The sequence below is a fragment of the Mobula hypostoma genome, chromosome 20 (assembly GCF_963921235.1).
Source record: "Mobula hypostoma chromosome 20, sMobHyp1.1, whole genome shotgun sequence".
Classification (NCBI taxonomy): domain Eukaryota; kingdom Metazoa; phylum Chordata; class Chondrichthyes; order Myliobatiformes; family Myliobatidae; genus Mobula; species Mobula hypostoma.
In genome coordinates, this window is record NC_086116.1 from 46,427,524 (window position 1) to 46,453,135 (window position 25,612).

The 25,612-nt window shown below is 41.1% G+C and overlaps 1 protein-coding gene across 9 annotated transcripts in view; it reads right to left on the reverse strand.

The window, feature by feature from the left end:
- The window catches only part of LOC134359482 (protocadherin Fat 4-like), a 164,068-nt gene that overhangs the window by 71,948 nt on the left and 66,508 nt on the right, over positions 1-25,612 (reverse strand). For all 9 annotated transcript variants that reach the window (XM_063072794.1, XM_063072796.1, XM_063072800.1 and 6 more), the window contains 17 exons: positions 21,662-21,807; positions 20,906-21,088; positions 19,671-19,759; positions 15,557-15,664; positions 15,346-15,455; positions 15,108-15,253; positions 11,462-11,644; positions 7,933-8,021; positions 6,200-6,307; positions 5,919-6,028; positions 5,687-5,832; positions 5,022-5,210; positions 3,889-3,977; positions 2,856-2,963; positions 2,636-2,745; positions 2,392-2,537; positions 1,575-1,763 (listed from right to left, as the gene is read on the reverse strand). In XM_063072794.1, the coding sequence (XP_062928864.1) occupies positions 1,575-1,763; positions 2,392-2,537; positions 2,636-2,745; positions 2,856-2,963; positions 3,889-3,977; positions 5,022-5,210; positions 5,687-5,832; positions 5,919-6,028; positions 6,200-6,307; positions 7,933-8,021; positions 11,462-11,644; positions 15,108-15,253; positions 15,346-15,455; positions 15,557-15,664; positions 19,671-19,759; positions 20,906-21,088; positions 21,662-21,807 (2,249 nt within the window). The remainder of the gene's footprint in view (positions 1-1,574; positions 1,764-2,391; positions 2,538-2,635; positions 2,746-2,855; positions 2,964-3,888; positions 3,978-5,021; positions 5,211-5,686; positions 5,833-5,918; positions 6,029-6,199; positions 6,308-7,932; positions 8,022-11,461; positions 11,645-15,107; positions 15,254-15,345; positions 15,456-15,556; positions 15,665-19,670; positions 19,760-20,905; positions 21,089-21,661; positions 21,808-25,612) is intronic.

Genomic DNA, 25,612 nt, shown 5'->3' on the forward strand with positions numbered 1-25,612 from the left:
CTAACCCTAGGACAATTTACAACGACCAATTAACTTACTAACCCATATGTCTTTGGATTGTGATTAGAAACCGAGAAGAGGCCTAATTGGTGTTTCACAAACAAGAGAAAATCTGCAGTTACTGGAAATCCAAGCAACACACACAAAATGCTGGAGGAACTCAGCAGGCCAGGCAGCATCTAAGGAAAAGAGTAAACAGCCGACTTTTTGGCCCAAGACCCAGATGCGTGTGCTAACTGGTGTTTGGTACAGTTCCAGCGCCAACACCCAGTCTTTGTATTCTAACCTCAGTCAATGAAAGTAAGTATATCTCATATGCCTCTTCAATTGCCTGTGACTTTTGCGAATCAGCGAATGTACACTGCAAGGTTCCTCAGAGTTCCTTCATAGTATTTTACTTTATATTATGTATCCCTTTGTCCTGCTTTTCACACCCCTCCCTCTTCAAATGCATTCACTTTATGCTTCTCCAGGCTGAAGTAAATTTGTCAGTTTGGCTCCCATCTACAAACAACTGATAGCTTCCTGCAATCTCACTGTCAATTTAGGTATTATCAGAAAACATACAATAATCCTTGCACTTGAGTCCAATTCAAGGGGGAGGGGAGGAGAAGATGGCAATGCGATGCAGCACGCGCGGCCGCTCCAAAATGATATCGTATTTGTTAAATAGGTACCGTTCACAATCCTGATTTGATGGAGACAGACGTGAGAAGCACAGAGGAACATCTGGAGAAACTTCTGAAATGCCTGCTTCGCTGCCGCTGCTACTGTGCAATCGAGAATCTCCGGAGGGGAAGGCCCCAAATCCTCGACTTTGCCCATTGCCTGTTGCTGGGGCTGGGGTCGAAGCACTCGGCAGAGATGGTGCTCGGTGCTCAGTGTCGGAGGGCTGGTCGAAGGCTCGAAGTTTTCGGATGGATTCCAGAGTCAGCTGTGGTCGGGTGCTTCCAGGATGCTGCATCGGCAAGTTTGCAGCGCTGGAAGCTCATGGCAGGAAGAGAGTTTCTCTTCCTTCTACCATCTGCGTGAGATAATGGGACTTTCGCGAGACTGAGACTTTTTTTTACCGTGCTCATAGTCTGTTCTTCATCAAATTACGGTATTGCTTTGCACTGTTGTAACCACGTTATAATTATGTGGTTTTTGTCAGTTTTTTTAGTCTTGGTTTGTCTTGTGTTTCTGTGATATCTTTCTGGAGGAACATTGTATCATTTCTTAATGCATGCATTACTAAATGACAATAAAAGAGTAATCTAATTCATATAAAAAGTGAGGCTGCCAGTACTAAGCCCTGCAAAACCCCACTGTACACAACTCACCAGTCACCAAAGCCTCTCTTGACCACCAAGCTTCGCTTTCTTCTGCTGGGCCAATTTTAATCCAGCTTTATATTTTCCCTTGGATCCCATGAGTTTTAACTTTATTAATAAGGCATAAGTCAAAGGTCTAAATTAAATTCATGTAAACTAAATCAGATTAAAATGGGAAAATAAACTAATAAGTAGGAAGATACAGCTGTCAGAGAAAATCCCACTCGTGATCACCACTTAACTCCAGCTGAATATACTCACCTGTCCCTGCTTCAAAATCAGCCTCACATATCGGAGCTTCATTGATGGAAAGCAAGGCTATGTCCAGATTGCACATTGCTGTATTGTCTTGAAGGTCTGTAATGACTACGTTCAGTGTGTAGGATTTGACAACAGAGTCATTGTCATAGTCCAGTTTAAGTGCATTGGTAATTATTGCAGTGTTGGCAACTGTAAGGCAAAAAGGCACATGCTGCAACCAAATGAAACATTGATCAATACCAGCTATTAGCAAAGTACGACATATGACAATTTCTATCTTCTGATGCCTGTGATCTTTAGATCGTGAGCAATGGAATAGAATAAACATATCAGATGAATAACTAAAGATAGGACATTTTGATTCTTCTTAATCAAGAAATCAGAAATATAACTGAAATCAGGAATCCATCGAGATTCCCCATACTTATCCATTATGACACAATAAATCAGATCACACTGAGAGGAATGTACCAGGGAATGGACAGTCATTTGCATGCAACTTATATTTCATGGTTATACACATAAACAATTAGTACAATTAAACACGAGGAACCATTACAATCCGAAGTCAAAGTATAGAAGTATTACAGTAAATATCTGCTACACTGGAGAAAGAAAAACACATGAAAGTGCTATAAAGGCAAGGTCAGTAAGTTTAGAGGTTTAATACAATAGTCACGGACCTCACGTATACAGGAATTCACTGTAAGCAACATCAGAGGAATTTCAGAAAATAAAACACTGGAATTGAATGCTTTGCAATGGTTGGAGTTTTACCCTGCCTCACTCCATTGTTCTTACTAAATGTTATTCCTACCTTGGTGGATTTCAAAGACAGATTCATTTACTGCAAAGCTAAAGGTCAGGTTCTCATTGTTATCATCATCCGAGGCAGATAAAGTGATCACTGCTGTCCCAGCAGGAACTTCTTCATCCAGGAATAAAGTACTCATTGGACAGGAGCTGAAGTGTTATAAATGTTCCAATTAATAAACTAAAGAATATTTAATATACAATGCAACTGATCTTGTCTGTCAATACTGAAGTGTCAGTTAATGTACCTGAATATTGGACTTTCATCATTTACATCACTAACTGTGATTGTCACTGTGCCTGTGCACCCGAGGCTTGTAGTCGCACTGTCATTGATAGCTACCACAGCATAGAAAAGCTGGAGGAACGAACACAAAGAAGGATTTGAAGGAAATGCTGTATAAAGTGCATAGGACAAAGTAACTGTGAGGAAAATGTGTTAATTATTATTGATAAAACTTCTCCTACCATGTCACCATTTTCAAAATTCAAAGCAGATGCTGTAGAAATTAGTCCCAAATTATCCACGTTAAATCGAGCAGTAGTGTTGGGGGTGGAATTTGGCAGAATGGAATACTGCAAAGTAAAGCAAGGTTAGATTTAAGTGAGTATAATGTCCCATTCTGTAGCTACATACATTCAGGTAGGTTTGTATTGTCTCCTCTGTATCTTCATCTATTCTCCTCTACTCTATGTCCTTCTGTTCTCTCTCTCCTTTCCTCTTTTCCCTTCATCTTAAAGCCTGAAATGTCGACATACAGAAACAATTTTCCTCCAGATGAACCACCACCTTGTCGGAGGGGTTTGGAGGCAAGTGTGCCTCAATGCCCCACTAGAGTTATATTGGCTGGAGTCAGGGACTCCAAGCTTTGGCCCTTGATAGGGTTACCTATGCCAAACAGTTCAAAGGGTAGAGGCCAGTCCAAGAGTGGTCTACTGGTCCTCCAGGTTCAGGGGTTCAGCTCAGGGCTAAGGACCCTAGATGGTCAAAAAAATTGTTATAGATGAGCAATAAAGAATCCTTCTACTTCTGTGTGTGACAGTATGGACAGACAGAGATGGACGGCATTCATTGCTGCCCTAAACACCTGCAGTGTAACAGGCAGTAAGAAACAATTCTCCATTTCTCCCTCCATGCGTTCTTGAAGATTTGCTGTGTACTGACAGCAGTTCATTTTTAATTCAGATGTCCAGCTGCTCGGTTAATTTGTTCTTCTATTATTAATCCACAGGGTCTTCAACTTGTGTCTTATCTCAACCTTGATTAGTTAAAATGAAAGATGTGCAATGGGAATTCAGGGTCATTCAGGATTTAGACTCTCATTTCAGTAATCTTTGAATCACATATTTGAATGGTTTCTACAAGTCAAACCCAAAGTTCAGTAGAAATTTACACATTGGTTAATTATTCTGGACAAAAGTGAATCAAAATCATATTGAAATTATGTTCTGTTTTACATCTTTAAACTTTAAGAACAAATATCCTTCAGAAAAGACTTACCTGCAAAGTATTTCCATCAGGATCAGATGCGGTTAATTTATAAACAGAGGTCCCAATAGCAGCGGTCTCTGGAATGGTGACTGATGGTCCTGTACCAGTGGAAATAATTTAACATTATACCTTTGATCATGTACATGTGAACAGATTTTGTCCCTTTATCTAAGAAAGGGTGTGCTGACATTGGAGAGGGTTCAAGGGAGGTTCAGGAAAATGATTCTGGAATTGAAAGGCTTTTCACATGAGGAACGCTTGATGGCTCTGGGCCTCTACTCACTGGAATTCAGAAGAATGAGGGGTGACCTCCTTGAAATCTATCAAATGTTGAAGGGCCTCGACAGAGTGGGGGTGGAGAAGATGTTTCCTATGGTGGGGGGGAGTCTAGCACCAGAGGTGACAGCCTCAAAATAGAGGGGTGTCCTTTTAGAACAGAGATGAGGAAGGAATTTCTTTAGCCAGAGAGTGGCGAATTTGTTAAAGACATTGGGTATATTTAAGGCAAAGGCTGATAGATTCCTGATTGGTCAGGGCATGAAGGGATATGGGAAGAAGGCAGGAGATTGGAGCTGTGAGAGAAAATGGATTAGCCATGAAGAAAGACTCGATGGGCCAGATGGCCTAATTCTGCTCCTATATCTTTTGGTCTTATGATGGAGCTAATGGAAGTAAATTCATAATTCTGACATTCTAATAGTTTAGTGTTCAAAGAAACTGAAAAACTTTTTCACCTTTGACTGAGGAATTATTCCATGTCAAAAGCATACAATTTCCAATGGTTTGGGGACTTAAGGTATATGGACTAGTTTTATTTCTCCCTAAATTATTTACGAGAACGTATGTGGTAAACTCTGAGGTCAGGCATTATTTCTTTCCTATCTATGACAATTCCTGATGGCAAAAGCCTATGGCATGGTTTGGAAGCGAAGAAGGCATCAGAGGCAGATAGATGACCAGGAGCAAGCAGTTCTCCTTGTCCTGTCATAAGAACTGTGATGTAGATCTGTTGCCAGTTTTCTCCAAGCTCTGGTACAAGAGCAAGGACAAAAATGAAAATTTCACAAGAAAAATAAGCATAAAGTCAAACGCATATATTCACTGATCAACTCTCAGTCAAGGTTAATAATAACTGTGTTCACCTGTTCCCGCTTCAAAACTGGCATCACAAATGGGAGCTTCATTGACGGGATTCAGAGATACATTCAAGTTACACATTGCTATGTTACCGCTCTGATCTGTAACAACTGTTCTTAATGTATAGAATCTGATAGCTGAGGTATTCTCATAGTCTAGCTTCAATGAATTGGTAATTATTGCAGTGTCAGAAACTGAAATATAAAAGAAACATGTAAGACAATATCAGAAAAACTCCTTCCCCACCTTCCCCCATGTTTAGCACCAGTTACCAAATTAGCTCACAACCACATGCCAGACTGAATGTAAGAGAACCATTATTACGATTGTTGTGATTTCAGCAGACATTATTGTGATTTAAAAAATTGCAATGTATTACTACTGAGAAATGTTGATACTTAATAGAGGAACTGTTACATCCATTGTTTGGTTTGATGAATGAAATGTCAGAGTAAAGAGATTTGCAGCTGAGATGAAGATGAATACAGGACTCGTGCAAAAGTGGAGACAGAACAATATGTGAATGTTATACGGTTGACACAAATTGCACAGATTGTGATTCACTGTGAATAATTTTCTGGAAGCTTCCCCAACATATTTACATGCAGCAGTGCAATTTCTCTCCTATAGCTTGTAGACTTCATTCTGTTTAACTTGCTACTATTCCTACCTTGGTGGATTTCAAAGTTGGGCTCATCTACTGCAAAGCTAAAAGTCAGATTATCATTGTTATCACCATCTGAAGCAAACAAACTGATCAGTGTTTTTCCAGCAGCAACTTCTTCATTCAGGATCAAAGTGCTCAATGGACAGGAGCTGAATTGGGGAAAATGCTCTAATTAATGAACTGAAAAGCAATCATCACAAGAGAAACAATCTTGGCTGCCAACAGTTCAATGTACCTGATGGTTGGAGTTTCATCATTTACATCAGTAACAGTGATGGTCACTGTACCCGTGCAACTAATGCTGGCAGTAACATTGTCACTAATAGATACCACAGCATAGAAAACCTGCAGGGAAACAACAGATTGAAATCTAAAACACAGTTGGAATAAAGTGCATGTATTGAAAATCTTCTCAAAAATAATAGAAAACAGAGTAAATGGCTTTAATGAAATGTTGGCTAATATATTTATGCTGAGGACCTTCTCATTCTTCAATAATTACTATGTATCTCCTACCATGTCACCATTTTCAAAATTCAAAGCAGCTGCTGTTGAAATTTGGCCCAAAGTATCCAAACTAAATCGAGCAGTAGTGTTGTCTGAAGAGCTTGCCAGGAAGGAATACTTGAAAAATAATGAAAAGTAAAATTTCTGTAAGTGTAACATTTACTTCTGTTGCAGAAGTACCTTACTTTCTCTCTTATTTTAACATACAATTGTTGAAACCAAACACAAGGAATGGGAGCTTCTGCATTGTTCGGGATTCAGACCTCAGACCTGTTATTATCATCGATGTCCATAAATAGAGTTAATATTTCACTGGCCCAGATCATGTGCTGTTGGTAAGGGAAAGTCTGGAACAAATACAATATTCAGGTCAAGCAGTGCTCGTACAGGGAAAAATAACTGGATCCTTTTGGAGCTGGGAAATGATGGGAACTGTGAGACAAGCTGTGCGTTTGCTGATGGTTAACAGGGTGGAGAAAGAAAAAGACCAAAGTGAGCGGATGAGAAAATCAAATTAGCTATTGTGAAAGTTAATGGAAAAAACATATGAGGGAATGGGAGCTATAAGGAATGGTGGTGGAGATAACAGGAATGGAGGAAGGAGGTGGAACAGGGCAAAGCAGATGATGGAAATGACATTTAAAGGAATTAGGGAAGAAATATCTATTTACATAATAGGAAAGGGAAGGAATTGCTGTCTAAAAGCAGTTGGGAAAGGTCAGTGTGAACGCCTATCAAGCAATGAATTGATTGGTTTCCTCAATGGTCATGCACCATCACTAATACCGCAGGATTACTATTAGGCTAATTGAAACAAATGTTAATTAAATAAAATTAAATAATTTTATTTATTCAATCATTGTCTTGGATTTGGATTTACAACCTAATTTACTTAGGCAATTTTTGGGATTATCCCATCGGAAGCAGGAAATATTCCTGTTTCCGCTCAACATATGATAGCTTTTTCGACTTTATTGGCTAGGAGAGCTATTTTATTGAAGTGGAAAGATTCTAATCCACCTACTGTTTTTTATTGGCTTTCCTCCATTATGTCCTGTTTAAGTTTAGAGAAAATAAGAAGTCGGATATTTGATACATCCTTTAAATTTGAGCAAATATGGTGACCTTTTATTTTATATTTTCATTTAATTTGATTTATTACTCTTCCAATTACTTTATTTTTTTCAAAGTTTTAGATTTGATCAGACAGTCTTTCCTTTTTTTTCTTGGTTGTATTCTCCGAATGGACTGCCCAGTCCCTTTTTTTCCTTTTTTTTAGTGCAGTGGGGATTTTTTTTCCCTTCATTTTAAATTTAGTTTTTTCCCCTCTCTTATGAATTGATAAGAGGAGAATTAGTTGTCTTTTTTGCTATATATTGCATATTTGTTTATTATTATGTATGATTATGGTAATATCTATTTCATTTTTTGTTTATATTGTTGTTGATATATATATTTGAGATAATTTTCCCCTTGTCTGTATATGTTTTATTCAAATCAATAAAAAGATTAATAAAGAAAGAATCATTGAATAAAATATATAAATGGTCTAATTCTAATTCTTTTTGTCTTATGATCTTCTAAGTAGGCCTCACACTAGAAAGTCTCTGATCACTTGTTATTACACAGTAGACTTTGCAAATTAATACATCCTAGGTGAAAATGGTTCAAGATGACATTGGAATCCTAAATTTTATGTCTTAATTAAAAACAGAAGCAATCCATGGTTAAAACTTACTTACTTGTAAAGAATTTCCGTCAGGATCAGATGCAGTTAACTTGTACACCAAAGTGCCAACAGCCGTGGTCTCTGGAATAGTAACTGTTGGTCCTGTAACAAAAGAGATGTACTCACTGTAAATTAGGTTTCATTTTCACATTAGACCATAAGACATAGGAGTAAAATCAGGCTATTCAGCTCATTAGTCTGTTCCTGATTTATTTTCCCTTCTCAACCCCATTCTCCTGCCTTCTCACTGTAACCTTTAATGCTCTTATTAATCAAGATCTTATCAACCTATGCAACCCATTGACTTAGCCTCCACAGCAATGAGTTCACAAATTCACCACCCTCTGGGTAAAGAGATTCGTTAAGAAATATTAATGTTAGTGATTGGCAGTGAATTAACTTATCATTTAGATAAACTAATGATTTGGTATTGGAATAATCTTAACTATGTTTTTCACTTTACTCTTGCTATTAATTCCAATGCAGCAATAAATAAATTCTACTAGTTGTGGCTATCGAGGACAAACTTACTTAGCAGATCATTATTTCTCAATAATGAAAGGCTATTGTTTTTGTGGGAATATATCTGAGGGAAAAGAGAAGTGCCTTGCATTATTTCAGAAGGCTGTCTGGCAGTATGACAGGAAATGCCACACTTGGAGTCCTTGGCTGCTGACAAGTCTGTAGCAAACTGAAAACATTAGATGTGTGGTTTCTATTTGAAAGGTGAAGCTCCTGTACCTTAAGGATATCAAGTGCCTCCATATCACATGCTCTAGATTTTGAACAATTCCCACTTATTTTGCATGGCTTTTAGGAACAGCAAGTCTTGTCTTCAAAACCTTGTAACAGGTTAAATCCCAGATCTCCAGTTACTAGTTTGGATACAGAGTTTTTGTCTGTAAAGGTTTTCTGCCTGAGCTTTCCTCCAGGATTCAGACACATGGAATACAGTGAAGGGGAGAGTATGGTCGTGCATTTTGGTAGAAAGAATAAAGGCATAGACTATTTTTTAAATGTGGAGCAAGTTTAGAAATCAAAGGTGCAAAGGGACTTGGGAGTCCAAGTGCAGGATTCTCTAAAGGTCATTACAGTGCCAGTGACCCAGGTTCAATTCCCGTCAGTGTCTGTAAGCAATTTGTACATCCTCCCTGTGACCGCATGGGGCTTCTTCCAGTTGCTTCAGTTACTGCCTACATTCTAGAAGGTATATGGGTTAATAGGCTAATTGGTCACATGGGTGTAATGGGGTGGTGCATGCTCAATGAGCCAGAAGGGCCTGCTAGGATCCTGTATTTCTAAATAAATAAAACTTGCCGGTCGTGTTGGTAGCAAGGAAGGTAAATGCAATGTTAGCATTCATTTTGAGACAACTAGAATAGAAAGCAAGGATGTAATGCTGAGGCTTTATAAGTCGTTGGTCAGACCAAATTTGGAGTTATGTGAGAAGTTTTGGGTGCCATACCTAACAAGGGATGTGCTGGCATTGGAGAGGGTCCAGAGAAAATTTATAAAAATGAGTCTAGAAATGAAGGGGTTAATGTATGAGGAATATTTGATGGCCCTAGGCCTGTATTTACCAGAGTTTAGAAGAATGAGACAAAATCCCATTGAAACTTATTGAAAGCTAAAAGGCCTGGATAGAGTGGATATGGAGAGAATGCTGGGAGATTCGAGGACCAGAGGGTGCAGTCTCCAAACAGAAGGTCATCTTTTGGAACAGAGATTAGAAGTAATTTCTTTAGTCAGAGGATGCTGAATCTATGGCTTTCTTTGCTGCAGATAACTGTGGAGGCCAACTCATTGGGTATATTTAAAGCAGAGACTGATAGATTCTTCATTAGTAAGGGCGTCAAAGGTTAGGGGAGAAGGCAGGAGAATGGATTTGAGAGGGATAATAAATCAGGTATGACCGAATGGTGGAGCAGACTTGAAGGCCCTTAGAACATAGAACATAGAAATCTACAGCACATTACAGGCCCTTTGGTCCACAATGTTGTGCCGACCATGTAACCTATTCTAGAAGCTGCTTAGAAGTACCCTACCACTCAGCCCTCTATTTTTCTAAATTCCAAGTACCTATCTAAGAGTTTCTTAAAAGACCCTATTGTATCTGCCTCCACCACCATTGTCAGCAGTGCATTCCACTCACCAACTACTCTCTGCGTTTAAGCCCTATTTCTTCTCCTACGTCTTTTGTTTTTATGATTCTTCAGTGTTGAGCAGTTCAAGGCTCTAGATTCATTTCCAACAAGATTTCCAGAGATCATTTTTCTGGAGATCTCGAAGATTTCTGTGAACAAGATGGTCTGGCTTGCACCCTGTTCAGTTTGTATCTACCTCCTGCAGATCGACAGTTTCTGATTACCAGGTCAAGTGACAACCAGTTTTAATTAAATCCAGAATTTTAACAGATGTTTGTAATTTATCTTTGGAGCACAACATTGAATGTTTAATACTCTATATTTGGGCTCTAGTTTATTGACTACAACTAAACCTAAGAGGTCTCATGTTCATTGTAGGACACATTGGGTCAGAGTCTGCCACTTGCACTCACTTTAATGTAGTAATTACTTCTTGTAGCTGCACCCTTGTTGTCTTGCCCATAAGTAATGTTAACATCCTTATTAGGAAGGCCTTGCACAGTGACCGAGCCTTGTACAACGCAATGTCACGCCAATGGACCTGAAGAAGCCCAGATCATAAAGCTGATGAAAAAGATTTTAACGGCTGAACCACACACATTGGCTTAGCCAGCTCTTGAACTTACTGAGCACTTGAATGCGTCAGAGCATTCCTTCCGTTTGGAGACGTCCATAATTGTTTCCACTGAATTGAACACATTTGTTTGTTCTGTTTCAGATCTAACCTGATAAAGTGGCCAGATTCTTTGACCAGCAGGATCAGTGAACAGATTCCCAGGGCCATGGGAACAGCGAACAGGTCCTCGATTGTGGGCAACATTAGTAACACATTCCTTAGCTGCTACTGGGAAACTGAAGCAAAGCTGAGCTTTGCAGCAGAATTCCCTGAGTATTAGAGTACAAGCAAAAACTCCAGCAAACTGAGTTCACCAAGCTCAGTCCAGCAACCAAACTTGGTGTCTTTTTACATTTACCCAAGAATTGCAAGTATTTCTGAACAAGGTCCAGCATGTCATTGCTGAATTCTACATTGGATTTGCTCCAAAAATGTACTAGCACTCAGACAAGAGCTGGTCTGGAAATTGCAATCCACGTGACAGTAGAATTTCTCCATCGTGTTGGCACCAGAGTCTTCATGTTTCTAGCTATGCATTAAAACAGAGCAGGAGGCTGCTTTTGTTGCATTTTGTGACATATTTCCTGCTCTCTTCTACGACTGCACAAAACTGATTGCCACATTACTTCACCACCATTTTCACGCATTCTCGTCTGGCAATTCAGGCACGAAGAAGACATTATCTTGCAAGCAGAAAACATGACCAGAAAGGTAAAAGTAAATGTTTGCAATCACTATTCAATGCCAGAATATGAGCATTAGTTTCTGTGTGTTAAATGTACCTGCTACAAGATCAGCATCACATACAGGAGCTTCATTGATGGGAGCCAATGATATGTTCAGATTACACGTTGCTGTATTAAGTCCACTGTCTGTAACCACTACATTTAATGTATATAATTTGATAGTTGAGGCATTGTCATAGTCTAGCTTCAATGAATTGGTAATTGTTGCAGTATTGGAAACTGAAAGAGATAAGCTTACATTTTAACGAATTACTCTGGGTAACATTAGATAACAATATAGACCTGTTGATCAGAATTTCTAAGTTGTGAATCCTGAGCTAAAACAGACAACATTACTAGAGACCACAAGATATTTTGCAATGGATTGCCTCATAGAAAATTATCACAAAGACAAAATAGCACAAGGAATCACTAATATGATTCAAAGCAACACCCACAAAATGCTGGAGGAACTCAGAAGGTTAAGCGGCATCTATGAAGGGAAAAGAACAGTCAAGATTTCAGGACAAGACACTTCATCAGAAATGTAATTCAAAAGCAAAGCTTCAAATGTTCTATGCAGACGCAGAGTTGAGCAGTAACAAACCACAAATGAGATCACAATACTAACTACAAAGAAGTGCCAAGATGTCCTCTGTCTTATTCCATGGGGTGGCACAGTAGCATAGTGGTTTGCACAACCCTTTACTGTACCAGCAACCCGGGTTCAATTCCTGCCACTCTCTGTAAGGAGTTTAAATGTTCTCCCTGTGACTGCGTAGGTTTCCTACCACAGTCCAAACATATATGAGTTGGTAGGTTAATTGTTCATTGTGAATTGTCCTGTGATTAGGCTAGGGTTAAATCGGGGGTTGCTGGGGGGCTGCAGCTCGAAGGGCTGGACGGGCCTATTCTACACCATATCTCAATAAATAATTTTTTTAAAAAGCTTCTTAGTCAGTCCGTAGGGACTGAAGATGACTTGCTTCTACTTCGGTTCTGAGGTAGGCAATGAGGCTAACGGAGAACCCACAGATTCTACTGTAGATGGAGCTGGAGGAGCTTAATGGAGCTGACGACCGGATAGTTTCAGTGTTTACATTGTTTTCTGTGTACTCCTGTAGAATAATTTAGGGATTCTCAATCTTATTCCAAATATTCCACCTCGATTTTAAGCTCTCATGAGCCAGGAATTTTCAAGGTAAATGTTTTCAGGTTGGTTTTGAAAACATCCATCTGAGTGTATTTTCCTCTGTCCATTTACTGTGATGGAGTGGAAGAGGATGTCTGTTTTGGAAAGCTAGTGTTGGACAGGAAAATATCATAATCTGCCCTCTCCTTGCAGCATGTGCTCTCTAATCCAGGCTGCATCCTGCATGCCTCTTCTACATCCTCTCCAAAGCCTTGACATCCTTCCTATAATGGGTGAACCAGAACTGAATGCAACATTCCAGATGTGCCCTTAGTAGAATTGTATAAAGCTGCAATATCATTTCCTGATTCTTGAATTCAATGCCTTCTTTACTATGCTACCAACCTTTGCAGCCACTGTACGGGAGCTATTGAATTGGACCCTAAGATCCCTAAGTACAGAAATGCTGTGATCTACAGAGGGGTCTTCGGGTTCAGGGGGCTTGCCATTGACAACGTACTGACTCTTTACATCTAATGTCTCAAACTATGACATGTCAAATTTGGCCAGATTAAACTCCATCTGCCATGTCACTGCCCATAACTGCAACTGATCTATAGCCCATTATATCCTTTGGTAATCTTCTACACTATCCAGAACACCACAAGTCACTGTATCAACTGTGAATTTGCTAACCCACCCATCTACATTTTCATTCAGATCATTTCTATATATCACAAACTGAAGAGGGCTCAGTACGGATCCCTGCAGAACACCACTAGTCATGGATCTCCAGCCACAATAAATCCCAACAACCATTACCCACCCTGCCAATTATGGCCCCGATTGGCTAAGTTACCATGGATCCCACTCATTTTAATCTTCTAGATAAACTTTCTAAGAAGGGCTTTTCAAACACCTTACTAAAATCCATACAGACAATATCCATTGATCAAATTTCAGAAATCACCTTTGTCATCTCCTCAAAAAACTCAATCAAGTTAATAAGACGACTTGCCCTGCACAAAGCCATGCTGACTCCCTTAGTAAGCCACGGTTTTTCACATATTCATAAGTCTTAACCCTAAGAATCCTCTCCAGTAACTTCCTTGCCAATGATGTGAAACAAGTCAGTCTATAGTTCCAGGATTATTTCTATTTTACTTCCTTGATTAATAGAATCACATTAGCTACTCGCCAGTCCTCCAGGACCTTGCTTGTGGCTCAGGAGGCCACAGATATCTTCAACAAGGCCCCAGCAATCTCGTCTTTTCCCTCTCTCAATAATCTGGGGTATATCCCATCATGCTTTGGGGATTTATCTACATTAATGTTCCAAAAAAATACCCCAAATTAACTCCTCCTTTATCTCAGAATGCGTAGCATATTAGTGCACTCCATACTGATTTCACTATCTTCCACATCCTTCTTAGTAAGCACTGATACAACATATTACTTTAGGACGTCATCCACCTCCAGAAGGATGGTGCCAAACAGCAACTTCTCCCAGCCCATCTGCATAATAATTTAAATTCTTCGTCTTTCTAATCCCTCTTCTTTCTTTTACAACGTAGCTGGGGTTCTGTCAGAGTCTGTGATCTACAGGTGCACTCAAACTGCAATTCTTCACCGTGGTGGGTTCCTGTTCCTGGAGCTTGCTGATTGGATGGGTTTTGATATCTCCAGGAGCTGCCTGAAGATAGGGGCCTTCAGGGTGTGACCTAACGCAGCCCTGTGGACTCGGTATCTCATTGATATCACGAACTGAAGCATCACGGGAGACCGGAACACTGAAACAGCAGTCGGAAGCCTCTGCAATTGGCCTATCACTCTCTCTCTCTCTCTCTCTGTCTCGATGGTAAGTGAGAGTTTGCTGCAGATTCTCAAGTTGGTGGAAGTCAAAATAAAAGTGGTGCTTCAGACTGTAACATGGAAACAGCGAGCTATTTGTCTCCCCTCTCGCAGTGGAAGGACTGATCCCTCTCTCTCCCCTGTTCGTGAGAGAGAGAGTCTGTTGCATGTCGAACTGTTGGATGAACAATAGTTTTTGTTGAACTGCAGATCGTATTTGAATGCTTTGCTTTTGCTTACTTGGCGGGGGGTGGCTGAGGGAATAAGTTGGGGGAGGGTTGATGCTTTTGCTGCTGCTTGTGTATGGGGGGCTTTGAGGTTCTTACGTTTCTGTCATTCACTCTGGGGTTTTTCTTCTGTTTCATGGATGTCTGTGGAGAGTAAGAATTTCAGGCTGTATTCTGTGTACATTCGCTGATATTAAATGGAACCATTGGACCATTGAACAAGCAAGTTCCCTCCTTTTTCCTTAAGTGGCCCTACCCTCTCCCTCGAATGATGAAGCATGGAACACACAGAAAGCAAAAATCACACACAAGTGCAATTGCAAACCAAAGACAAACTTGACAATATATATAATAGGCATAAAACAGGATTTCATGAAGAACAGCATACAAAGATGTTGGCAAAAACATGACAAGCGTCATCAGCAAATACAACCTTTCAAACAGATCGGACTCTGCCTCACTTTGGTTCATTCATAGTTAATGTTGTTCCTACCTTGGTGGATTTCAAACTCGGGCACATTTATTCCAAAGCTGAAGGTCAAGTTATCATTGTTATCATCATCAGAGGCAGATAAAGTAATCAATGTTTTTCCAGCGGCAACTTCTTCATTCAGGATCAAAGTGCTTATCGGACAAGAGCTGGAAGTGTGATAAATATTCTGATTAATAAACTGAAAAGCAATCATCATTGAAAGAACTGACATTGTCCATGAACAATGGAACTGATATACCTGATGGTTGGAGTTTCGTCATTTACATCAGTAACAGTGATGGTCACTGTACCTGTGCAACTAAGGCTGGCAGTAACATTGTCACTAATAGATACCACAGCATAGAAAACCTGCAGGGAAACAACAGATTGAATGATTTGAATGAAATACTGGCTAACGTATCCGTGCAAAAGATCTTCACATTCTTCAATAATAATAATGTCTCTCCTACCATGTCCCCGTTTTCATAATTCAAAGCAGCGACTGTGGAAATTTCACCCAAACTATCCACACTGAATCGAGCGGTGGTATTAGTGGAAGAGGTTGCTAGCAACGAATACTTGAAGACAAAAACAGTATTTTATTTTTCTCAGTATATTGCTCAATTCTGCAGCTTTGTTTTTTTTACCTTACTTCAATAAGTCTGTCGAAATGAAACACAATGAATGAGATTTCAGGAAGCACTAGCTGTCAGAGAATTCAACATCTGCATCGTTCACTGCAAACCCTGGGTTCGTGGTCAACAACCACTTGTTCCGCCGATATGGGTCAATAACACGGTGGGCATATTCCTCAGTCCTTGGTTCCTTAAGGTTGTTATATCTGGAGCTGGTGGTGACGATGTGCTCCCACTACCTATTAAATGCTCCCAGTGGCGTGTCTCAAGTAGCCTCTGACAACCAAGTCCAGCTCCTGACATTCACAGATGGCTTACCTACTAAGCCCAGTGGAACCATTTCTACTGACAGGAGAAGGGGCAAAGGCACATTCTTGGCACCTTGAAACCAGTCACTTTGGGCAGATGGGGCTCTTTAGCCATGGTTGGCAGCTTATTTAGGAGAAGGAAAACTCTAAACCTCCGCTGCCTTGTGCCGATACCTGCTCACAGGGAAAGCTTTATGAGTAAACCCTGAGGAAAAATCTGGAGCTGGAGTCCCTAAGGCAGTCCTGCTGTTAGTTCAACTCTGACTGGCAACTCCTGCAACACCGCTGATGCCAAACTATATTGGTCTCTAGCATTCTTTTGGATTCATCAGCTGCATGGGGAGGAGGAGCTTGTTACATGGGCAACAGTTTGCTCGCCATATCGTACTGCGCTAATTTGTGTATGACATAGACAGCTGGGACGCGACATCCATTGTGGACTCTGACCAATGGAGGGCCTCAACTTAATTTAATCTGAATAGCATTAGAAGTTCATAAGGCTGTGAGTAATATTTGCAAATCATCCTTTACATGTCTAGTTTTAATAATGCTCACAATCACAAGACTTCATTATCTTTACTAATAGTCAACCACCTCACCCTCACATTCCCACTCATAAACACAATCTCCTCACCAGTCCCTAGATGTTTCATCAGCCATGCCTTGGACCCGTTTGTGTGAACCAGATCCATTGCCCGCCCATGTCCCACCCAGAGCACTACCAGCTGAACCGCTGAAGATCAAAGTCCTCAGCATCAACAGCTCCAACATTATCCTGATGCCTCTGCTCCAACGACCGGTGTATCAAGCAAGTGAGCCTGAGCTCCACATGGCCATTTGTGTTCACCTGTATCCACTCCAGAGATGTCCTCATCTCCCAGGAGCAGCCAAGGATCTGACTGGCCCCATCACTGCACCTGAAGTGTTCCAATGAACCATGAGGGCCTATTTGTTCAAAGTTCAAGTTCAAAGCACATTTATTATAAAAGTATGTATACAGTATACAACCCTGAGATTTAAAGTATGTATGCAGTATACAACCCTGAGATTTAAAGTATGTATGCAGTATACAACCCTGAGATTTAAAGTATGTATGCAGTATACAACCCTGAGATTTAAAGTATGTATACAGTATACAACCCTGAGATTCTTCTTTGTACGGTTAGCCACAAAACAAAGAAAACCATGGAACCTGTTCAGAGAAAAACATTGAACCCTTAACTTGCAAAAAAAAAGAACAAATCATGCAATGGCAAAAAAATAATGTAATTGAAAAACACAGAATGTAAAACATCAAACCACAGAGTCAATGAAACAGTTCAAAGTTCAAAGTACATTTATTATCACAGTATGTATACATTGAGATCCGTCTCCTTACTGGTAGCCACAAACCGAAGAAACACAAAAGAACTCATTAAAAAAAAGACTGTCAAACACCCAATGTGCAGAGGAAAAAACAAATCATTCGAACAGTAAAAGCAAGCAAATAGCTTTCAGAACTGAAGTCCATGAAAGAGAGTCCACCACAGACCCTCAGTGCTACGCAGTGCTGAGTAAACGCGTGGAGCAGTGAGCTGAAACGACCCGTCCCTCGACTTGGGCCCTGACACCCTGACCTTTTCAGTCTGGGCCAGCACTTAAATCGTCGTCCAGACATCAGGTTCAGTCGTTTCGATATGCTGTGGGGTCTGGTCCCTGCCACCTCAATTTGACCTGTACCCAACCTTTCCAATTCGACCCTGTGCTTAAATCATGGACCAAACATCGGGTTCTGTTGCTTCAATATGCTCTGGAGCTTGGACCCAGTGCAGGAGTGTTCAGTATCAGCTCTGTTCAGTTCAGTCTAGTGCTACGTTGTTTGTAGGCAGCTGGCTGCAGAGCCAGCCTGCCCCAATCAGAATCGTACAAAATATCAACAAAAGAAGGAGCAACCAGAAATCGGAAGCACATCATTACATGAACTGCAGAGCCCAGTCCAGAAACCACATTGTTTAAACCTTGCCCAAGACCTAAGACCACGGCACCATCCTCCGGAAGCAACCATCAAGAGGGAGAGAGAGAGAGATCTATCAAACATAAGCTCCTTCTTGAGGAACAGTGAGCAAGAGAGAGGCCAGTAACTCACAGACAGACTGTGCTGAGCACCTGCTCGCTCTCCATTCTTGTCCTTGTCTTGTTCATTTCATTCTTCCTCAATGCTTTAATCAGTGAGAAATTGAGGCGATCATGGGCTCACGCCCCGTCTCCAGGCTTCCTGACCTCCAGGCCACACACTGCTCAAAACCTCCCCAAACACCCTCAGAGACAGCAAAGTGCCAGATCACTCAATCAGCCCGAAAACACACCATCAAACTGAAGATCACAGGCTCCAATAGGAGTTGAATCATGTTTGAAAGAGGAAGAAGAACTAGGGGAAGTGAAAGAAGTAATTTCATGAACAATCTGAAGGATGTCTCCCTTGATCGCTTTGTTTGCTGGTGCCATCTTCTTCAGCTATTTGGCACAGCTTTGGAGCCTTCTAAACCTCACAAGGCTCCTGGAGGGTCTTTGTGAACCAGGTGCGAAATACTGGCAGGCCCAGTCCTCCTGACATCAGCCGCTCGCCAACTAAAGGGTTCAGATTCAAATTTATTTATTACACGTATGTATGTTGAAACATAGAGTGAAATGCGATGTTTGCTTCATCATCTAACACACCAAAGGACATGCTGGGGGCAGCCCGCAAGAGACACCTCACATTCCAGTGCCAATATAGCATGTTCACAATGCTCAGTAGAGCAGCAACAACAATAACAACATCAACAACAACAAAACAGGATGAAATAAGACAAACCAGTTGTATCAAGTGCCATGTATGCACATGTGTGAGCTAAACGCTGGCGGCAGAGGCTAGAGTTCATTTCACCTGCTGCCCAGAGACTGAAAAAGGAACATAGCTGCATGATTCAACTCAATGGGTAAGAAGAACCATGGGATCTTGCTACTTTCCCACTGCTTTTGGAGTATAAACTTGCTGTTAAATTGCTTTGGTAGTTGCCACAAACAAGAGAAAATCTGCAGATGCTGGAAATCCGAGCAACACACAAAATTCTGGAAGAATTCAGCAGGTCAGTCAGCATTTATGGAAAATACAGTCGACATTTTGGTCCAAAACCCTTCAGCAGTAGTTGCCATCTTTTTTAATTATGTAAAACTTATATTTAAATATCAAATACAATTTCAAGTTTTTTTTAATTTCATAACGTCAAAAGAATATAACTACTGTGTGTTGTGTTATGGCTGGGAGTGGGATCTAGTTCAAATCTTGATGACTTAAATGGACTAGCACCCTGTGGATCTCTGTTATTATCAATGCCCATTAGTGTGTGAATGGTGCAAATTAAAAACGACTTTCTGCACAACGCTGTGCTTCATTGCACCTTTTAGCCTGTTGGAGATTGCCACGGGTCAGAATTAATTCAACTGCAGCAATCATTAAGGACAAGAAAATATTGAAATACCTTTGGATTTCCTATGTAACAACTTCATGAACATTCATTGCCATTAAGAATCAGTAATTCTGAATGAGATTGAAAACCCTTTCTATTCAATGTCTGAAATTTAATCAAGAAAAGAAACAATAATCCATTTGAAAGACTTACTTGTAAAGAATTTCCATCAGGATCCTCCACATTTAATTTATAAACTGGGGCACCAATAGCTGTGGTCTCTGGAATGGTAATTGATGGTCCTGTACCAAAAGAAATGTACTTAGTATAAACAATAACCTGGAGGTAGTTTCTTTCTGACATTCTAATGATTCTGTATTGAAATAACATAACCAACCTTGTCATTAATCTATTGTATTAGTAAGCAAGTTTAACTGCCTTTTCGATCAAAGATTAATGGGTTTAAAGTTGGATTTTGGTTTCTTCTCCTCATGTCCTCTGCCTCAGCATGAATATTTTAGCCAGAGGGTGGTGGATCTATGGAATTTGTTGCCACAGGTGGCAGTGGAGGCCAAGTCATTGGCTGTATTTAAGGCAGAGATTGATAGGTATCTGAGTAGCCAGGGCATCAAAGGTTCTGGTGAGAAGGCAGGGGAGTGGGACTAAATGGGAGAATGGATCAGCTCATGATAAAATGGCGGAGCAGACTCAATGGGCCAAATGGCCGACTTCTGCTCCTTTGTCTTTTGGTCTTATGGTATCTGGTGGATCTTGTGTGACTGGGAAGGGAGATATGCTTTGCAATGCTGTTGAAGGTTGTTTGGCTTTTGGTTGAGAATTGCCATAGAGAATTTGTCCTAGTGGTCAGAGAAAAGGAAGCTGCAAAGGGCTAGGGTAGGATGCAGCAGAGGGAGGTCTCAGAAGAAAAAAGACACCTTGAGACAACATTGCGGTGTGCATCCAGAAAGCACCACCGCTCCTGATGGTACACGAGCAGTGGTTAGAGAACAATCCTCAGCTGGATACTGAAGCTCATACCTCCCTTCAGCTGTCAAATTTTCAAAGGCCTGAGATTCAATTCCCACAGGCACGGAATTGAAAGACTTCCAAAACAAAAATAGAATGCTATTTTAATGGTATACTTATTGGGCCTTGTCCCCAAAGAGGATTTATCAACTGTCCCTCTTTCCAACTCTACTGCTACTATAGTATCAACAAGTTTGCACGTGGTTGTGGTGGCTCTGACTTTAACAATTTAACAGCTGAGGTAACATTCAAGTTTACCCATAGATTTTCCAATGCACCTTCCAAATAAAATGTAGCCTGATAATTTATGCCGAAAGAACTAAACGATGAATAGTGCAAAAATTGGCAAGCAGTGAAATTCAAAAGCATTGCAGTTGCTATTCATAGCTTTATGTTGAGATTAAAACTTAATTATAACTGACCTGCTAAAAGAGCATCTTCACATACAGGAGCTTCATTGATGTTGACCAGTGTCACATTAAGGTTACACCTTGCTTTATTATCTCCCGCGTCTGTAACAACTACATTTAGTGTATAGAATTTGATAGCAGAGGCATTCTCATAGTTCATTTTGAATGCATTGGTGATTTTTGCAGTGTTGCCATCTGAAAGGTAGAAGAGGCTCAATATTTCATAGTCACATCATTTCAGAACCACTGATGGCAGCAATTTGTAAGTTATGAGCAGTGAAAGCCATTTGGAAGCATACATTGTTGAATGGAAAATATTACAAAACAAATCAATGTAAGATATCACAAATGCAGCTCAAAAACAGATCAATGCTCCAGTGTACTCAGCACAAACTATCAAATGAGAACGCACTGATGACCAGCTCATATTGACAGAGAGTCATGAGCACGTGAACAAGCTATAGAAAACGAAAAAAGGACTGTTCATTATGAGCAGCAATATTTAATAGAAAAAAATTATCACAAGCTCAGGACTAAGCAGAAAAAAAAATCAGCAAAGCACATGGATGTGATTTTAAAAACAAGTAACACAAATATAACACAACAATCCTAAAACAAAAACTGTATACACACAAAACTTTTCTAAGAGTAATGTCTTGGTTGATTTGCTGAACCAAGAGAAATATAAATTTGCATTTTGATTCTTTGAAATAGTTTGGATATTGCTCTTTCTCAATTGCCTTTGTGCAAAGTTAATGGAGATCCTACCTTGGTGGATTTCAAAATCAGGTTCATTTACTTCAAAACTAAAAGTCAGGTTGTCATTGGTATCATCATCGGAGGCAGTTAAACTGATCAAAGTGGTTCCAGTAGTTGTTTCTTCATACAGGTTCAAAGTGCTCGATGGGCAGGAGCTGCAAATGTGATAAATGCTCCTTTTACTTAAACAGACCAAGTTTCGGGTGCTGGGTTCCTTGCATGTACTTGTACTGTATTTTATGTCTACCCTGATACAATGGAAAATGTTGGGGTCCTATCTTGTATTATCCGCACCATAAGAACAGTTCTCACCAGGATACTGTCAAATACTGTCACCTCTCGAGTCAAGATCCCTGGCATAGACCTGAACTTTTGCCCCTCCCCTCGACGTTCCCTCCTTTTGCTGGGACCACCATTAACAACTGTGCCCCTTTCAAGTCACATACCATCCTGCCTTGGCATTCCTTCATCCTTGCCGGGTCAAGATCTTGAAGTTTTCCGCTCAACCACAATGTGGGAGCAGCGGTGATGCCGCACATCAAGAAGATGGCTCACCATTACTTACTTTGGAATCTCAAATTAAAATGAAATTTAAAGAATAAATAAAAATAATCTACCGGAGGAACTCTTGAGGTGAAGCTGTATTTGTAAGGGAAAAGGAATTGTCAGCTGATACAGGTTTTGATCCACAGCATTGATTCCTTTACCTCCACAGATGTTGCTTGACGCACTGAGTTGCTCCAGCAGATTGTTTTTGCTTTACCATATTAACCTGTTAAGTTATGGCGTCAACACGAGGAAATCTGCAGATGCTGGAGTTTCAAGCAACACACATAAAAGTTGCTGGTGAACGCAGCAGGCCAGGCAGCATCTCTAGGAAGAGGTACAGTTGACGTTTCAGGCCGAGACCCTTCGTCAGGACTAACTGAAGGAAGAGTGAGTAAGGGATTTGAAAGTTGGAGGGGGAGGGGGAGATCCAAAATGATAGGTGAAGACAGGAGGGGGAGGGATGGAGCCAAGAGCTGGACAGGTGATTGGCAAAGGGGATATAAGAGGATCATGGGACAGGAGGCCCAGGGAGAAAGACAAGGGGGGGGTGGGGAAACAGGATGGGCAAGGGGTATAGTCAGAGGGACAGAGGGAGAAAAAGGAGAGTGAGAGAAGGAATGTGTGTATAAAAATAAATAACAGATGGGGTACGAGGGGGAGGTGGGGCATTAGCAGAAGTTAGAGAAGTCATGTTCATGCCATCAAGTTGGAGGCTACCCAGACGGAATATAAGGTGTTGTTCCTCCAACCTGAGCGTGGCTTCATCTTTACAGTAGAGGAGGCCGTGGATAGACATGTCAGAATGGGAATGGGATGTGGAATTAAAATGTGTGGTCACTGGGAGATCCTGCTTTCTCTGGCGGACAGAGCGTAGGTGTTCAGCAAAGCGGTCTCCCAGTCTGCGTCGGGTCTCACCAATATATTGAAGGCCACATCGGGAGCACCGGACGCAGTATATCACCCCAGCGGACTCACAGGTGAAGTGTCGCCTCACCTGGAAGGACTATCTAGGGCCCTGAATGGTGGTAAGGGAGGAAGTGTAAGGGCACGTGTAGCACTTGTTCCGCTTACAAGGATAAGTGCCAGGAGGGAGATCAGTGGGGAGGGATTGGGGGGACGAATGGACAAGGGAGTCGCGTAGGGAGCGATCCCTGCAGAAAGCAGAGAGAGTGGGGGATGAGAGATGTGCTTAGTGGTGGGATCCCGTTGGATGTGGTGGAAGTTATGGAGAATAATATGTTGGACCCAGAAGCTGGTGGGGTGGTAGGCGAGGACAAGGGGAACCCTATTCCTAGTGGGGTGGCGGGAGGATGGAGAGAGAGCAGATGTTCGTGAAATGGGGGAGATGCGTTTGAGAGCAGAGTTGATGGTGGAGGAGGGGAAGCCCCTTTCTTTAAAAAAGGAGGACATTTCCCTCATCCTGGAATGAAAAGCCTCATCCTGAGAGCAGATGCAGCAGAGACGGAGGAATTGTGAGAAGGGGATGGCATTTTTGCAAGAGACAGGGTGAGAAGAGGAATAGTCCAGATAGTTCTGAGAGTCAGTAGGCTTATAGTAGACATCAGTAGATAAGCTGTTTCCAGAGATAGAGACAGAAAGATCTAGAAAGGGGAGGGAGGTGTCGGAAATGGACCAGGTAAACTTGAGGGCAGGGTGAAAGTTGGAGGCAAAGTTAATGAAGTCAACGAGCTCAGCATGCGTGCAGGAAGCAGCGCCAATGCAGTCGCCGATGTAGCAAAGGAAAAGTGGGGAACATAGGAATCTATGTTCCAAACCTATTCTGGTATCTGTCCCCCACTTTTCCTTCATTACATCGACGACTGCATTGGTGCTGCTTCCTGCACGCATGCTGAGCTCGTTTCCGTGTGTTGCAAGCGAGGAGGCACTACATGAGGCTTGCTGTTGGAGAGGCTATGTACTGGCAGGGAGAGACTTACACATTCAACCTTCCTTTTTGTGAGACTGCTAGCCAGTGGTGGAAGCTGGAAGTGAGAGCGACAAGCACTACCCACTACACTACCACACTAGACGCATCACAAGAACCATTTTGACATGATCGTATTTTGCAGATTAAACAAAAGTGTAATGTTCAGTCTTGCCATGGTTCCAGAGTGAAATTGATGGAAGGGATATATCACCATTTAATGTCACCCCATGGTATGGCGATAATTGCAAGTATTGTCTGAGATTAGAGGTGTTGCCACAATGGAGAACAATAACACTGCAGCCTTCGGGGTAGCTCAGAAAGCTCTTATAGCATGACTTGCCAAGATTTCACAAAATGTAACAGAAAGTATTTTACTGAAAGGAAAGCAACCTGATTGAGATAGTGTATTGAAGCAACTAATGAGCAGTATATTTAAAATTGAAAGTCCGGAAACTATTGTAAATATTCTCTATTCCACCACTGATTGCACCATCTTGTAACAGGAAAATCAGAAAATAGACAAAGACTTAAGGCTAAAACAATCAGAGAGACTAGTGTGAAGATGCACTAAAATGGTGCTTCATAGTGAACCCCAGTTTCCTCTGGTCTGATGAATAATCATTGACTTGAAATATTAGTCATTTTAACTATGGGCATACTATGTTGTCGTTGGCACCTGGCCAAGTGGTTAAGACGTCGGTCTAGTGATCTGAAGGTTGCTAGTTTGAGCCTCAGCTGAGGTAACGTGTTGTGTCCTTGAGCAAGACACTTAACCACACATTGCTCTGCGATGACACCAGTGTCAAGCTATATCAGCCCTAGTGCCCTTCCCTTGGACAACATCAGTGGTGTAGAGAGGGGAGACTCGCAGAATGGGCAACTGCCGGTCTTCCATACAACCTTGCCCAGGCCTGCGCCCTGGAAACTTTCCAAGGTGCAAATCCATGGTCTCACGAGACTAACGGATGCCTATAAAATGCTATGTTGGCACTGGAATGTGTAACAACACTTGTGGGCTGACCCCAGCACACATCTGGGTGTGTTGGTAGTTAATGCAATGGCATATTTCTCTGTATGTTTCAATATGCATGTGAAAAGCAAACGAATCTTGAATCTTTTCAATTTTTATTTCTTCACAAATGCAATTTGATCTGTTGAGTAATTCCAGCATTATCTAACTCTAGGATCTGAATGTTTTAACACTTGTAATGTGCGACTTTACTGCATGGATTTGGTGCAAAATAGAAATTTAGGAGATGCCAGTCTCCAATGATTTTCTCACAAATGCCAGTGATTTTTGGTGTATATTTAATATTCCACTATAGTGTTAATATATTGTTTGATTAAGCATTATTTGTTTGTTTAAATGATGCATGATTGGTTATATGTAAAATACGTGAACTGCATTCAGTAAGTCATGACTCTACCACGTTATACGTGTGCACCTTGCTTAAAATAAAAAGGAAGTTAGACTCGCTTTCAGA